At 42.1% G+C, this 16,957-nt stretch overlaps 1 protein-coding gene across 1 annotated transcript in view; it reads right to left on the bottom strand.

Moving 5' to 3' along the window:
* Window positions 1-16,957, bottom strand: part of DHX36 (DEAH-box helicase 36) — a gene marked incomplete in the record, with an annotated part of 1,900,459 nt that overhangs the window by 250,258 nt on the left and 1,633,244 nt on the right. Inside the window, 1 exon segment of the mRNA XM_044070516.1 lies at window positions 11,740-11,860. Coding sequence (XP_043926451.1) covers window positions 11,740-11,860 — 121 coding nt within the window.

Below are 16,957 nucleotides of genomic sequence, written 5' to 3'. Positions count from 1 at the left end.
AGTCCAGATCCAGGATTTTTCTTGGAACCTCCTCCTCACTTTTTCATAAATATTTGTTTACCTGTACTTTGTTAAGTCTGTATTTTGTTGCTTACCAAAATTGGATGAAGAGTTAAGAAAATCCCTCAAAAAATTTGGAAAATGAAGGCTGAAAAATCTTGATTCCCTGTATCAACTTACCTATTCATCACACTTTTTTGGTCAACTTTGAAGCAGAAGGGAGAGAAACTAAATCTCTGTCCAAAGGAGAATTTAAAATCTCATTTTTATCACCTGGAAAGTTCTGAGCACGCAGCCATGTAAACCTCTTCAAAAAAGCAGTACTGCTCATAGCCCCTGGAAGAAATATCAACAGTCATACATGCACTGTATACAATGAGTAGTGACGGAAACAGAAGAAATTAAATTTAAAGCAGACTTTTCCTCAGAAGAATCTGCAGATAAAATAATTAGTGAGAACAAACCTTAACATGAGAGTGTGACAATTCAAAATCCTGAAAAAAATCAAAGTTGCTGAAGTACATAATCTTCTCAACTGGAATCAGCTAAGAGTTTAGCAGCAGAGGGATTAACTAAATCTACAGCTGCTGGTTCAGTTTTGCGAAAAGTGTATAAAAACTTAACACCGAGGAACTTCATACATCCTGCTTGACTTTTTAGGGGTATCTAGCTGTCAGGAAAATTGCAGGCCCTAAGACACACATCCTTCAAAGTTGTCAGAACTGGAGGAATGGGTGCAGGTACTTGAAATTCTTTCTGAAACAGCTATAGTATTCTCTGAGGGACTGAGAGTCATCTGTGTTCCCCCACTAAAAACATGGGCACATTCTATAAACAGTCACAAAAAAGGAACCTCTAACAGGGTGAGTCCAAAATGAGCTCTAGTCCACTTCTAAATCAGATATCTGAGGAGAAAAACCTGTGTCCGTGCCCCTTCATACTCTTGTCCAGATTCAGAATTTTTAATCTTTTCAGGAAAGGCTGTAGCCCTCTTTCTTTAACCAGAAAGATACAGTTGTGTAAAATCTTACCATAACAGCAGATGTCCTTCTCTTCACTGTTGCAATACTCTTTACAACAGAGATCCCTTGCCATGGGCAGCCTGATGTCCGGCCAGGAAACCAAAGCCTTTTGACTGTAAAGGGTACACTGTATGTCACACACATGCTGCCTCTGCTTGGCGTAGGGCATAAAAACGACATCTGGATGTACCCTTCTCAGAACTGAAAAAGCCCCAGTATTGTGTCGTTGTGGACTTAGAGAAAGCATATGACAGGGCGCCTAGAGAGGAGTTGTGGTATTGTATTAGGAAGTCGGGAGTGGCAGATAAGTATGTAAGAGTGGCACAGGATATGCACAAGGGTAGTGTGACAGCAGTGAGATCTGCAGTGGGAGTGACAGATGCGTTTAAGGTGGAGGTGGGATTACATCAAGGATCAGCTCTGAGCCCTTTCTTATTTGCACTGGTGATGGACAGGTTGACAGACAAGACCAGACAGGAGTCCCTTGACATTGTGATATGTAGTGAGAGTAGGGAACAAGTTGAGGAGACCCTGGAGAGGTGGAGATATGCTCTAGAGAGGAGAGGAATGAAGGTCAGCCAGACTAAGATGGAATATATGTGTGTGAATAAAAGGGAGGATAGAGGAATGGTGAGGATGCAGGGAGTAGAGTTGGCAAAGGTGGATGAGTTTAAATACTTGGGATCAACAATTCAGAGTAATGGCGAGTGTGGAAGAGAGGTGAAGAAGAGAGTACAGTCAGGGTGGAGTGTCAGGAGTGATTGGGGACAGCAGAGTACCAGTAAGAGTGAAAGGGAAGGTCTACAAAAGGGTAGTGAGACCAGCTATGTTATATGGGTTGGAGACAGTGGCATTGACAAAAAGGCAGGAGTCAGAGCTGGATGTGGCAGAGTTAAAGATGTTAAGATTAGCACTGGGTGTGAAGAGGGTAGACAGGATTACTCATAAGTATATTAGAGGGTCAGCCCAGGTTGGACAGTTTGGAGACAAAGCCAGAGAGGCGAGATTGCATTGGTTTGAACATGTGCTGAGGAGGGATGCTGGGTATATTGGGAAAAGGATGCTAAGGACGAAGCTGCCAGTTAAGAGGAAGAGGAAGGCCTAATATAAGGTTTATGGATGCGGTTAGAGAGAACATGTAGGTGGTTGGTGTGACAGCAAGATGCAGAGGACAGGAAGAAATGGAAACAGGTGATCCGCTGTGGCAACCCCTAATCAGGAAAAGCCGAAAGAAGAAGGAACAACAATCCAAGGATAAAAGTAGGTAACAAGCACATCTAGAAGAAAAAAGGAGCAGGGGGAGGAGGGAGGAGAGAATACTGCAACAGTGAAGAGAAGGGCATCTACTGTTATGCTAAGATTTTACACAACTGTACTATGTCCTTCCATATCACTGTTGCAATATTCCTTACAATAGAGAGTACAGTAGCTCAGGAAGAAGACTGGGAGGAGGAAGGGACAAAAGAGCCCTCTAGGAAGCCATGGAGTATGGCCCTGGCAAAGCCAGCTCTGGCCCTAGAGATCACACCCAACGTATGGTGCTTGGAAAAGTATGCACAGAAATCCAGGTAGCTGTCTCAAGAATATAATTAGTATCCACATCCTTGAAAAAAAAGCACCAGAAGAAGCCAAAGCCCTTGCAGAATGATACTTAATAGGAGGAAAGCTCTTCCCATGAAAACAGCAAAAAGAAATGGCTTTAGAAATCCAAGAGGATGTGGTTTGCTTAGAAACAGCCAACCCCAAAGACCTAGGATGAAAAGAAATAAAAAGCTGTTCAGTTTACAAAAAGCTTTAGTCTTATCTAAATGATAACTTAGTTGTTTTTTAGTCTTATCTAAATAATATCCAAGACATGCAAAATCTTCTCACTATCAGACTAGAAAAGGGAAAAAAAAAGTGGGCAAATGAACAGACTGATTAAGAGCACAGTCATTAACCACCTTGGGCATAAAAGGATTAGTAAAAAGGACACCCTGTCCTTATGGAAAATTAAGAAAGGAGTTAACAGCCATAAGGGCTTGCAGCACAGACAAGGGCCAAAAGAACAGTCTTCCAGGAACAATGCTGCAAGGCAGTTGAAGTAGCAGGCTCAAAAGGACACTGAATTAATTTTTCTAAAATAAACTTAAGGTTCCAGGAATGAAGGACACCTTAAAGAAACTGTCTGGCCTCAAATTAAGAGGCTAAAGGGGGAGTCAAAGGCAGACAAGCAGAGATAGCGGATAGGTGGGCCTTAACAGAAAAATATGCCAACACAGCATTGAGCAATTCACACAAATAAGAGAATCAAAGGAACACCCAGAGTAAGTGGATGCAGGTCACGAGAAACAACAAACAGAAAACCTCTTCCATTCAAATAAGTAGGATTTCCTAATAGTGGGCTTCCTGCAGGACCTGAAGCAAGTCCTCAGAAAAAAAAGGTGTCTGTAGGGTATCAAAACCCTATCACCCACAATGTCAACTGAAGAGTGGACAGGTGTGGGTGGATGAAAGTCCCTTGTCTTGTGTGAGTAGGTCCACCTTGTGAGATAACGTGATGATTGTCCTTGGCAAGATGCAAAAGAGGGGGGAACCAATGCTGTCTGGGCCAAAAGGGAGGCATCAGCAAGATTTTGGGAGCATCCCGTTTTATCTTGAACAGGACTTTTTGAATGAGAGGAAGGGGGGAAAAGGCATAAAGAAACATCCTCTCCCAAGAGAAGAGAGGGCACCCACCCTTCCAGGCAGGAGGACACTGGACTCTGGCACAAAACAGAGGAAGTTGTCTGTTCATATTGTAATCAAACAGATCTACTGGAAGAGTACCCCGCTGGTGGACAATGTCGAGAAACACATCCCTGTGAAGCATGCACTCTTGGGACTGTGTTACAGACCTGCTCAGAGAATCTGCCACTGTGTTCTGATCTGACAGAGTGTAAACTGCCTGAAGTGTCACCTGATACTGAATAGCCAGCTCCCAAACCTAAAGGGCTAACATGCATAGGAGATGAGACCTTGCCCCCCCCTTACTTGCTGACATACCACATCACTGTGGTATTGTCTGCAAGAACCTTGATGGGCCTCAGAAGAGAGAATGAAAAGCCTTAAGAGCCAACAGAAGAGCTCTCATCTTTGACAGTGATGTGATCTTTCTTTTGTCAGAAAGACCAAAGGCCCTGTATCTTCAGAAGGCTGAAGCAGGCCCCCTAACCCATGTCCAATGCATTTGTGAAAAGTTCCTGAGAGGGGACTGAATGCTGAAAAGGAAGCCATGGGTTGAGGGACAATGGATGAATCCACCACAGAAGTTCCAGCCTGAGGCATGGAAACAGAGGGATTAGAAATTCTAAAGGATGAGAATGTGGAAGACAAACTAACTTTACAAGGAACTGAGGCTTCCTCATGTACAGCTGGGCTGGAGGGAGCATGGGAATGGTGGAAGCCATGTAACCAGAGCCCTCATAAATTCTCTGGCTGTGATTAAAGCCAGAGGAAGAAGGGATTGAAAGAAAGCATGAGAGTTAAGGCCTTGGAAGGAGGCAGAGATACAAACATTTGATGAGTCTGGATCCTGCAACCCAGAAAAGCATGAACCTGAGGAGGAGTCAAGAATGACTTCTGGAAATTTACAGCAAACCCCAGGCTTTGTAAGGAAGAAATTGTAAAGTACAGATGCTGACACAAGATATCGAGAGGAGGCCTGAATAAGGTTGTCCAGTTAGGAAAAAGACCTGTATCCCCTTTAGCCTGCAGAAAGCAATCGCAGATGTGAGGAATTTGGTGAAGACTCTTGGGGCAGTAGAGAGGCCAAAGGACAAAGCAAAGAACTGAAAATGCCAGGAAGCAACAGAAAAACATAAACATTTCTTGAAAAATGGATGAATAGGAGTGTGTAGAGAAGCATCCTTGAGATCAAGGGAAACCAGAAAAGCCTTAAGTAGCAGCAAAGGAAACAGGGATTGCAGGGAAAGCATCCGAAAGGAGCAGACCTTTAAAAAGGTGTTTAGCTGAGAAAGATCCAGTATAGGTCCTCCAGATGTCTTCTTTCCTGGGGACCAAGAACATTCTCTGGAGATCCCCTTCCTCCTCTAAGGAGATGGAACTTCTTGAACTGTTCCCAGCAGGCCCTAAAGCACCTCAAGGGCAGTTGTTCCGTAAGGAGGCTGAGGAATGTCCAAAGAGGTTTCCAAACCATGAAATAACCATGGCAACTTATGGAAGGAACCCAGGAAATTTTGGGTAACCTTTACCCAAGTAGGAAGGGACAGGGAAAGATGCAGAGAAAGAGGACTGTGACTAAGAACAGGACAGTCAGACAGCACCTGGTTTGTCAGGAAAAGGAGGCTTCTCAGTAGAATGTGTTTGGGTAGCATTAGCAGGGAGAGACCTTATGCCACCCTTCTTACCTTTGAGAGAAGGGCAAGACTGTCTACAAATGCAGGTTTATTAGGATAACTCCTCTGAAACTTGGGCATACAGGTAACAAAAATATTGTTCGGTTCCTGCAAGGCATTGCCTTTTTCTTGGAGGGACTTAAACTAACTCTGCAGTAGCAGCAAACAAATACTTATTGTTCAAAAGAGCATCCACCAGTTCAGTTTTGATATCATCAGGTGAAGGCTGAAGTCTAAGCCAAGAATAATCCCTCAAAACAGAACCAAAATCAGCAGACCTAGATGAAGCATCAGCCACATCATAACTGCATCTAATGGAATGGTGGACCACTTTGGAGGAGATCGCAAGCAAGGCAAGACGCAGAGGTCTTCCCCTCAGAATCAGGAATATCAGAAACAGCCTGACAGACTTGAGAGAGAAGAGCCAAAGCATATATGTAGTTATATGTGTCTGATACTTAACAGCTCTAAATGTCAAAATAGCAGAAGTATACCCAATCTCTCCATAGTTCTGCTATCCTTATCAGATGTCAGAAATTTACCGGAAGGCTTTTCTGAAGCCACAGACACCACAGAGGGCTCAGCAGAGGGACATACACACAGAAACTTGCAGTCCTCGGTCTCTTTATAAAATCTATCAGGTGTTTTGGGAGCAAGGGGAAGAACCAGTAGAAAAAGCATCCAGGAAGGCAGCAAGAACTGGAGGAAGAGCTGAGGGTCTAGGAGACTCTAGTGGCAAAAGGTCACAGTACCTCTTTTTAGAAACAGACACTTGAGCGCAATCCCATTTAAAAAAAAATCCAACATTCTAGAAACAGTATGTCCACATGAAATCAAAAGGAGAGTCATGACTGATAGATTCTTCTTCCTCAGAACCATAGTCAAGTGGAAAAGGAACTAGGAGGAATAAGCTATGGACTCCAGAATAAGCAGCATCCTTCTCAGAAGAATCCTGCTCCCTAGGCCTCTTAAGAGGGGTAGAAGACCAGGGAGGAGCAGGAACAGAGACACCCTGTGGAGGCTTGAGAGGCATAAAGGCATTAAACAAGCCTCGAGTGAAGTTCTGCCATTCACTCTGAGGATCTTTGAGCAGGAGAAATTTCTGATGCTTTCTTAGTGGGATGCCAGCCTAAAAAAATTTGGCGGTTCAGACCTCTGACAGCACTCAATATTAGTCATCGGGACTTCTTCCCCCAACTAAAATTTGAGGAACACCCCTAGGCTCTTCAGTACTGACCAGCCGTGGTTCCCCTGTAAATCTGAGGTAATGTCTGCAAAACCTTTGAAGAGGTACAGCAGAAGAATCAGACCCAACTTTCTTGGCCTTTTTCTTCAGAGATAGCTGGTCCTTGGGCCAGAAAGATCCTCCATGGTATCTTTGGCCAACAGTTTAAGTCATTGGTTTACAAGATAAAGTACTAGGGGAAAAAAGATGACACCTCAATGTCTTAGGGACAAAGGACTGACAAATCTTGCAAAATGTATGGTGTGAAGTGCATAACTGAAAAAACACTACTTGTGATGGTCGTTATGGGGAATCTGTCTCCCACACTGGCATTTCCCCTTTCCGGATGACATGAAACCCAACAACCAGATTACAAGGCAAACGGAAGATAAATAAAATCAAAACCGCCAATGTGGCTGTTATCTGAAAGCGGTAGGACCAACAAACAAGCGAGTGTTCAGACCAATGATCAAAGATGGCGTTCTGACTGGCAACAAAGAAGTTCTGATGATGGTACATTTGGACATTACCTTTATGCCCTACACCATGTATGGGGAGCATACATGTGACGTATGGTGTACCCTTTACAACCAAAAGGCTTTGGTATACTGGACGGACATCGGACTGCCCTTGGCAGGGGATCCTTATTGTAAATAATATTGTAACAGTGATAAAGAAGGACATCTACTGTACAAGAAGGACTAATAGGCTGAATTAAACCTTGAGCCAGACCCAGTAAACTACTCCTGTCTAAGGACATTTGAGGAGGAGTAGATACATGCGCAGTTTTCCATTTCTTTTTGACAAGAAAAATGGGACCGACAGTGTTATTAATTGCAACAACTTCCCCAGGGATGGGTACAATATTCTGACAAAACAGGGAAGTCTGCCCTGTTCCCATTCCCAAGATGGACAAGAGTGACTGTCCCTTGCCCACTGAGGGGACACCAACATCTGCAAAGGATGTGGCTAACCAACCAGTCCATAGTGGCTGTAGGTGCTACACTAGACGGATCCAGGGCAAAAGATGAGGTTACAGCAGAGTCACCAATCAAACATCATACAGAATCTAACATCAACCCATATATGGTAATATGGACACCAGACTGGTGGAAACACAGAACCCACACAGTGCCAATTGCAGTAGTCTCATAAGAGTGTAAGACAATAATCTTAACTTCTCAAATCTCCATGCAAAGACCCAATACCTATAGCAAACAGTTTGCTGATGACTACAAACTGAGGGTTGTTAAGTCACCCTCTGATACCCAAACCCTCCAGCATGAAGTCTCTCTGGCAAACTTGGTGCATGAAAAATGGGCTCAACATAAATCCTAAAAAGTGTAGATCACTTGGCAGACAAACCCTTTCCTCATCATATTCTACAGACTAGACACCACTTCAAAATAAAATTATGGACCTATGAACTTGATTTGTTAATTCCCCCTCTTTTGAGCAATTATGGGACAAATACTGTCAGGAAATCTTTTTATTTAGCAAAGCTAACTGCAAAAAGATTACAGTCAAAGTTTAGAGAGATAACCACTCCCATATACTCAGCACTGATCGGACCATTTGTGGAGTATAATACCCTTGGGCTGTATCTCACTTAAAATAGCAGACAATTAGAAAAATTAGAAAAAAAAACCCCAAAAAAAACACCAAAAAGAACAAAGTGCCCTAACCAATCAAGAGAGGCTGGAAACGTTATCCCTTTATTCAGTGTCTTAAAGGTTTCTGAGTGAAGATTTCTGTCTCACTTATTGTGTCCCAACAGACCAAGTTGTATTGGACTACCCATATCTTTATTACTCCAACAATACCATCTGAACTTGAACCAAGAACCTAAATCTTCACCAACAGGTAAATAAAACATGATGGAGGGACAGGTTTATAATTCAGCACCTTCCAAGCTACTCGAGTAACCTTGCCTTATGTGCAAAACACTGTGATTCACTATCTTCCTTTAAACAATTTAAAAGACTGAATGGGTATGCACATTTTTTTTCTAGGATTGACAGGTATGGTGGTCCTGAAGAAAAGAGGTGCAGCCAGAGTGAGGTTGATGGTAAGGTGTGAACTGTCATAAGACTAAATAGCCTTGGAATATCCATGAAAATTTACGTTTGAATATGTTCAGTAAAGCAGTGGTAACACTGGGCATTTCTGAACCTTGACTGCATCTGCCCTGTTATTGAGGCCTTGGAGGATGGACTCTGCAAACGCATCCTTCCAGACAGATTCATATCCCCCACCTCCCACTCCCAAGGAACCCAAACACTTTCATATGGTTGCCAATTGCTTCAAATGCCTTTAAACTACCGTAGACCCAGCGGTGGTGTCCATGTTCCAGCAAATTAACTCTCTCTTCAACCTAGAACGCACATCCTGATAACAAGTAGAGCAAGACTTTTGACAGATTAGGGAACAAAATTTACACCTCTGCTACCCTGGACTTCAGGGCTGTTAACTGCCAATCTCACATGAAATACCAAGCTATGCTGCTGTTGTCCCACCTACAGGAAAACCCTGAAAGGGATAGGGCACAATGACCTAAAAGAAAAAATGCTACTCCTATTTAAACCTTATTCCTCAGGTGACCAAGCACTCCAAAAATGTTGCTGTGATGCAGTAGGTGTGTCCTGCAGGGCAGCAGTTATGTGGTTATTCTTGAGGAAGCAATGTCTGATTGAGGACACTGACCCTCAATATACCAGGTTAAAGCAAAGCTCCTTACTACCCCACTATAGAAGGAGCTTCTCTTTGGACCCTCATCAGAACAGTTATCTAAAAGACTGGAGGAAAAAGGGAATACAATGCAGTTTTGTAAAACAGTTATTGCACTCTCACTACAAAATATAGCAGAAATTACAATACAAAAAGCTGACCCTTCTACAGATACAAGACAAAAGGAACGCACCAGAAGGATAAAAATGCTGCTAAAAGAAAAGACGGAAAACGGGTCAATAGGGAAAACTTGAGGACCTTCCAAGGATGAGGCACAGACAGGGAAAGGTAAGCTACAACTTATCCATGTTTATTTCTCATCTCATCACCGAATCCCACCCCAATCTACTACCACCACCAATACCCTCTTGCTCAACTAGTTCCCACAAAAAGAACAGGGGTCACTTAGACCTTGTTGTAAAACATTGGGAGGAGATCACTCAAAACAAATGGTTGCTTCACATTTTAAGGAAGGAATACAGACTGCTGTTCTTAAGAAAAAACATTATCTGGCATCCTTCTAGTCTCCAAAGACTACATACAAATCCATCCCGATACAAGATGATGCTGTTGCATGCAATCATAGGGAAAGTACAAAAGTAACAAACAAAGAAGTAGGAACTAATTCTGAGAAAAGGCACAAGGAAACAATTTAATGTCTACTGTCTGCTGTCTTGGTGAGTCTTCAGTCTGGTGGGACAAGTTTCAGGCTTACAACATGGTAACTTCTAAAGAGGCTTCACCAGAAGCCTTAGCTAATGCAGATCAATTGGACAGTGGACTGCTTGAGTAACGCTGTGGAGCTGACCCATCTCATACTAGGATCCCCAGGAGTATGGTCTGATTCCCACATCTCCTTAGGGCTTTCACTTCAGTATTTTCCTTCTGAAGTGGATGTACACATCACAAGATTTCTGCAACTCTACAGACACTGAGGATTTACTTAAGATGGTTGCCAGATTCTTCTTGATCAGGTATGCCTGAAGGGCCTTGCACCTTGCCTTGTGGGTATTAAATCTATCAGGGATTTAAGCCTAACATTTACCATGTTTGTGCATTACACCTAGGCAATGAATGCATTTACAATGAAAATTCTGAAGTCTATAAAAGCACACCTAGTATCTTTTTTAGGAGTGGACATGACCTATAATTTAGACATGGCTATTAAGACCTCCAAAATTTAACAGAACCTCTAATAAACCACAACACAAACTGTAGAAAATATTAGAGAGTAGGGATCCCAGTGGGATCTTTACCTGCCCTATTCTTTTTTCATGGATCTGAACCAACAAACTTAAGACGTCTTCTGCAAGCATTCAGAAATATGTCAAGAAACAACTGAAGACATTAAGGGAAGATGCCAGTTATGTACCAGGGACATGAAAATGTCTGAGTTAATGTGACATCTGACCATGGGGGGAAAGGTACCCAGATCTGAAGTCAGACCTCAGCCCACAGAAGAGTTCCCTGAAGTGGCGACTGCGACAGTGATCTACATAAACATTTAATTACATAAAATGTCGGAGAGGTCACAATGTGATGTCATGTTTTGGCACAACACAAGAGATGCAGACTTCATGCTTTCTAGATGTTTTGGCATAGCAGCATCAGCCTAAAGAGGTTACATGTTGACAAAAATAAAAACATTTTTTTTTCGAAGGAAAGCTTATTTGACTGTGTAAAAAATGTGAAAAAGGGGTTGCAGATGGATGGATGATGAAAATGGGTACCTTATAATATTACTGATCCTTGGAATGACTATTACCATGAAGTATCTCAAGTCAACATAGTTTTCTCTCTAGTTTAAAGGTACAACAACAAAGATAGTATACAGACAGTATTTATAGTAAAAGCAAGGGAATAATAGGGGTGTCACAACCCTTTCAGTTGGCATGCCCTCCTGCAAAAATGCTGGAAAAGTTTAACAACTTTTTAACTTACTGCTTAAATTTTCAAAGCAAAATTCATTTCTTGCAACTGCAGGACTCATATCGTCTTGTAACTCTGAGCTATTAGGAAATATGAACTGCCTTTATGGAAGAGGGGGCTGACACTTTTGAGAAAAAAGGAAAAAAATAAGCGAAATGATACTTCACATACAACTAGTTACTTAATGGTGAAAAGTGGGTTCTTTTTTACTGTGTAAAGCACTGGACATGCACTTAGAAGTCCTCCGTGAAAAACTCTAGAGTTTGAATGACATGCATTAAAAATACAGACTATGAATTTATGGCTTTTTTAATATCGTAGAAAAGATTTACAACGGTAAAGGAAATGGTTTCAAAACTGCAATAAGAAATAGTACTCATTGCAAGCAATCTGTTATAAAGACTTCCAAATACGAAAAGAAAAATGTTCAGTAAATTTGTATGTTGCGGTGGATACTCACACTACTAGTTTTCATCTTCAGATGATAAATCAGCCAACTGTATGTGAAGTCAGATTCATCCACATTCACTGATTTTGGATGGATGCAAACCCTTCCATCTGATTTGGTGAAAACCTTCACTCTTAAGCAAGAAAAGAAACTCTTGTCAAAACTTACACATCTGCTTGTTTACTGAACAGCTAAGAGCTCTACAAAATGATGGATGCATTTCAAAAGTTTTGATTATTAAGTAAATAGAGTTAAAAGGTAAACACTTTCATTATCTGCTATCAACTACAGAAATGCAGGCTCAAAGTTACATGGCTATGCACCAGCATGCAAACTGCATACTCATTATCTTGATACAAAATTTGTAACCATTTCTAAAGTAACTAATGATGTACTTCTCTCAGAATAGTGACGGAAAATGATTGGATTGTGACCATTCTTGGTAAAAACTACTACATATTCAACAGAAATTGCAGGCAAACATCTAGTCTAAAACACACCACTACAAATCTACTCCATTGATGTAAGCATTTTTTTTTCACATTACCTGCATAAATGCAATCCTCTGTACAAATCAGATCTTAAAACACATCCAAGTACAAGGAGTTAGAAATCTCTAAAGCAACAGATGTGCAAAAACAATTGGGGCCAATGGTGCCAGACAAAGGCAGTTTCTCATTGGTCTCACTTAAATCCTTCTACACAAGCATCTTCTACCTTGTGGTCATTGTTACTGATCATAAAGGTAGTACAGTCCTTGAAAACCAGTATTCTGCTTACAAGGCAAACAGAGTTGAATGCAAAGTTGTCTCAAATTTTATTTCTTTTACTTAAACAAGACACTAGGTTGCTGCCTAAACTCTTTTACAGCAGGCTGGACTGCAGAACTCGCACGAGGTAAGGTCCTGAAAGGATGAGCTAAAACATGATAAATGTTTTCTGGCTGGCAGACGAGTAGAAGTCAGAAATGTCTATTTTGTACTCAAACCTCTAAGTGCTCACCATTCACTTAACATTAAATGATCCAAATGCTGCCACCTACATACTTCAGAAATGTAAACTTCACTTTAGCAGTTTACACCTGCAATCACAAAAACATTTTATGGCAGTATTCCTGTCTGCAAAGGGATACACATACAGATTTATATGCAAATGTTAATGTAAACAGCTCTAGATATCTTGGGCACTGCAAGTCACAGCATTTCTGTAAACTACTTGAAAGTTTAACTTGATCATGACTGACTATACCCATGCTACCTAGTCAGAAAAATCCTGCAAATAAGAGAAAGTACTCCCGGAAAGAAACTACAGCCAGATACCAGTTCACTATGCCCCAGTCTGTGGATCTAGTAAGCAGTTCTTAGCCTACAGCCTCTCTCAGTGTACTTCACACCAGTCTCAATGTAAGTTCTTGATCTCTATGACTAGCACTGTCTCTTCATTACTACCTGCTATGCTCCCATTTCAAGCAACATACACTCCTCCTTAACACTACTAGCCAGGTCTTGCTAGGACTTAGAAAAATATGTAGTCATCTGTGTCATGGTATGAAGGCTGGACAAAAATCAAGCTGTAATGCCTGCCATAAAATCTAAAACAATGGTACTAAGTATACACCTCCCCCACTGAGATGCACTAAGCACAAATCAATGTATAGTTACTGGCTAATTCATCAGGGTGTCCTAACTGGGAGGAAAGTTTCCATCTCTTGCAATAAACACTGGTATGATCTGTAGAACTGAACTGTTTATGTGGCTTTGCTTTTACTGCTCAAAAACAGGTAATAAAGTACAGCTGTATAAGCACATACTGTAACAGTACAGGTCCTACTGATCACTGCTGCAGTATTCCAATATTAAATGGACATCCTTCCCAAGGTAATCTGATGTCCATCCAGAGAACCAAAGCAAAAACCTTCCTGATGAATTAAATGCCTGGGACAAGACTTCAGCCCATGAGAGTAGGGATGCATAAGCGGATGTACAGGTGCAAGATCCTCATACTATCTAGAGCCAGGAGACCCCAAGAGCAGCCACAGTATATCAAGCAATAGAATACAAGACCCAGCTAAGAGAAGAGGAGTAGAACTGCTCTCCCCTTAGTCCACAAGGTATAAAGGGGTCACAAAAAGCAGAAGTGGGAAGGAGGGTGAGATGCAATATTGCTTAGGTGACCAGTAGGACACCTAATGTTATAGTAAATTCTTCCACAACTGTACTATGTCCTTCCTTGGATCACTGACGGGCAATTCCCAAAGCTAAGGGAGGATGGGTTCGAGATGGGGAGTTGTCTTCCAATCCTAGCAGGACAGATTTGTCAAAAGAACACCAACGGAGAAAGCAACAACATAAGCAATTCCTGATGTAGAGACCTGTCCAAAAGACCACAGCTCTAACAGTGGGATGGAGACAAATAATTTATTGAAACCAAGCACATTTCTGCAAATTGGTGTCTGAAAGGGATTAAGATTCTATCGCCCAGAGAGTCAGGTTGAGCACTTGCAGGTAGAGGTGGATTTAGACACCCCTTTTTCTGTGGCAAGTCCACTTTATGGAGCAACTTGTAGTGATGTCTCCCAGCTAGGTGAAGGGGGGAAACAATGCTGTCTGGGCTAGAAGGGAGTCAATGGCAAGATTTCTAGTTTGCCCCTTTGGATCTTGAGAAGAATCTTTGGGATTAGGCAGGATGGAATAAAGGACCCCCCCCCTCCAGCTGAAGGACATGGCATGTGCCCTCCAGGCCTGGGAGACAAAGGAGTCTTCAAGCAGAACAGCTTGAGTTATCTGTTCTGGCAGGAGGAAGAGATCTGTTTGAATACCCATCTGTGGACTATGTCCAAGACCACCTCTCTGCTCAACATCCATTTGTTAGGTCTTCCATGGACCTGCCTTCAAGAAAGGTGTTGAGTAGGACAAGTCCAGTATAGGCCTCCAAGTATTCTCCTTCCAGGGAACTAAGAAGAGTATTTAATAAAAAAAAACTTTGCCTAGACCTAGGGATAGGAGTGGTTCTATAGTGCTCTTAGAGAAAAGTTGCTGGATAAGGCAAGCCTGGTTTGGAGGGGAAGGAGGATTCCCCTCAAAGAGAAGTGTTCCATCCAAGACATTTTTTTGTCAGTGTTAGATGACAGACAAGACACGTCTGTTTGTAGTGATTAATTCTTAAGCTGAGAGAGACAGTCTTTTGTACAAGGAAGTTTGTGGACTGAAGATAGACAAGGGAGTAGGCAGTCAGACAGAAGCTGCTTTATCTGGAAAAAAGCAATCTTCCAGGTTCTGACCCTCAGGAAGATGGACTTGGAAGGATTCCTTTGAATATCCAGGGACTGATGCAAAAAAAAATCTGTTAAAATCCTGCATTATTTTCCCCTTCTCCTGCAGTGGGGCTAAACAAAAGGTCCCTATGAAGGGGCCAATCCACCAGCTTAGCCTTTACATACTGAGGGACTAAAGGACAAACCAAGAAAATCTACAGATAACAGAACTAGTGGCTGCATTCCTGGAAGTATCTTCAGTATCATAGCTGCATTTAATGGAATGTGTGGCTACCTGGGAGACAGATTAACCATGGACATAGCCTGTGTCTTATGCCTGGAATCCTCTAAATTAGCCAGTGTTTTATTCAAATTCACTAGACTGGGCAAAAGGAAATTTTGTCATCTGTGTTTGATAATTTAGGGCCCTGAAAGCCAAGGTGGCAGAGGTACAGACCTTTTTGCCATACCTATCCATGGCCCTACTGCGCCTATCTGATGCCAACAAATTATGTGCCGGTAGACGCTTAGTGGGTTTATTAGTGGACACTGAGAAAACTGAATGGTCTGTTACAGGGTTTTTGCACAGAAATTTCATATCCTCAGGGACTTTGTAAAATCAGCTTTTTGGGTGCTGGAGACTGTGAATCTGGGCAAGCAGAAGTGGATACAAAGGCATCCAAAAAGGCTTCCAAGACTGGGCAACAGGTGAGTTTTGAAGCCCCTACCTCACTTAAATCATTGTAAATTTTCTATACTTCAGTGACATGGCAGGTCTGCCATTCAAGATATTGCATTAGCCTCTCCAAAGGAAATTTCTAATGGGGGGGAGTGTTAGTCAAAGGATAAGGTGTCTTCATCGTCTGATGCAAGCTGTCCAGTGGAATGAATCTGAGTGTAGTATGCTAAAGAATCCTTATCTGAATCAGATTCCTCCTCCTCCTCCTCCTCAGAAGACGATTCATTCTGCCGCTTGGGGGGGGGGGGGGGCACGGGCAAGAGTGGACATGGAAGGAGAAGGCTTCAAAGACAAACTGGCCTTGTGAAAAATCAAGCCATTTCTTCTCCTGATATGTCATTGTGGGAGAACCTTTTTTTTTTTGTTTAATTTTTCTTTGGTGGAAAGTCTGCCCGAACAAAACAATGACTCAGAACTCTGATGGACCTCAAAGTGCCCAGTACCTCTTCCTTAACTAAAAGTTGAGGTATGCCTTCCAGTCTCTTGGAGGTGCTCACCCTAGGATCTTCACTCTTTGCCATCATGGTAGGCTCAGTCTTGTTGGACGTGTGGGTAGCAGATACCATACTGACCTACAGCAGGGTCATGGTAGTAGGAGTCTGATGTTTCATGGATTACTGCTGCATACAAGTGGGAACATCTGAATCAGACTGGTCAGCAGAAGATTCATGCTCTAGTTTTTTTCTACTTCTTTTTGGGTGCGAGTGGAATATCTAAGGCTTCTGCCATCTTACTTTGAACAAGGCACTTCAGATGTTGGGTCTCTAAATAAGTAAAATTCTGGTTCTGAGAGTTTCTGGGAGGAATGACTGGCAGATTTTACAGTTCCTGTGACACTGCTCAACTCTTAAACAAGAGACAATGGGAGTGTAGAGTCTTTATAAGGGATCTGTCTTCCACAGTCACAGTTCCCATCTTAGCTGACATGAAGCAAGCAAGTCAAAAATGCAAGAAAAAAAAAAGGTTCCTCAGCAGGGTACTTATCTAAGTCAGTTTAGGCAGTGGTAGTGGCAATGACAACACAGTGCTCAGACCAATGGGAGTGAAGACCCAATGTTTGGACTGGTGGCACGATAGTCTGATGATCTTACAGATGCATGCCCGCTGATGTATGCCAGATATATGGTGCTTCAGGAACGTTTTGAGATTGGTTATAGCTACAATAAGCATACTGACAAAAGAAGCACTATTATTTCAAATATAACATGCTTGTTGACATGTAATCTACTTGTACAGAA

The sequence above is a fragment of the Protopterus annectens genome, chromosome 4.part1 (assembly GCF_019279795.1).
Source record: "Protopterus annectens isolate FY-2018-M chromosome 4.part1, PAN1.0, whole genome shotgun sequence".
Taxonomy (NCBI): domain Eukaryota; kingdom Metazoa; phylum Chordata; order Ceratodontiformes; family Protopteridae; genus Protopterus; species Protopterus annectens.
This window is presented reverse-complemented; position numbering and strand designations above follow the sequence as displayed.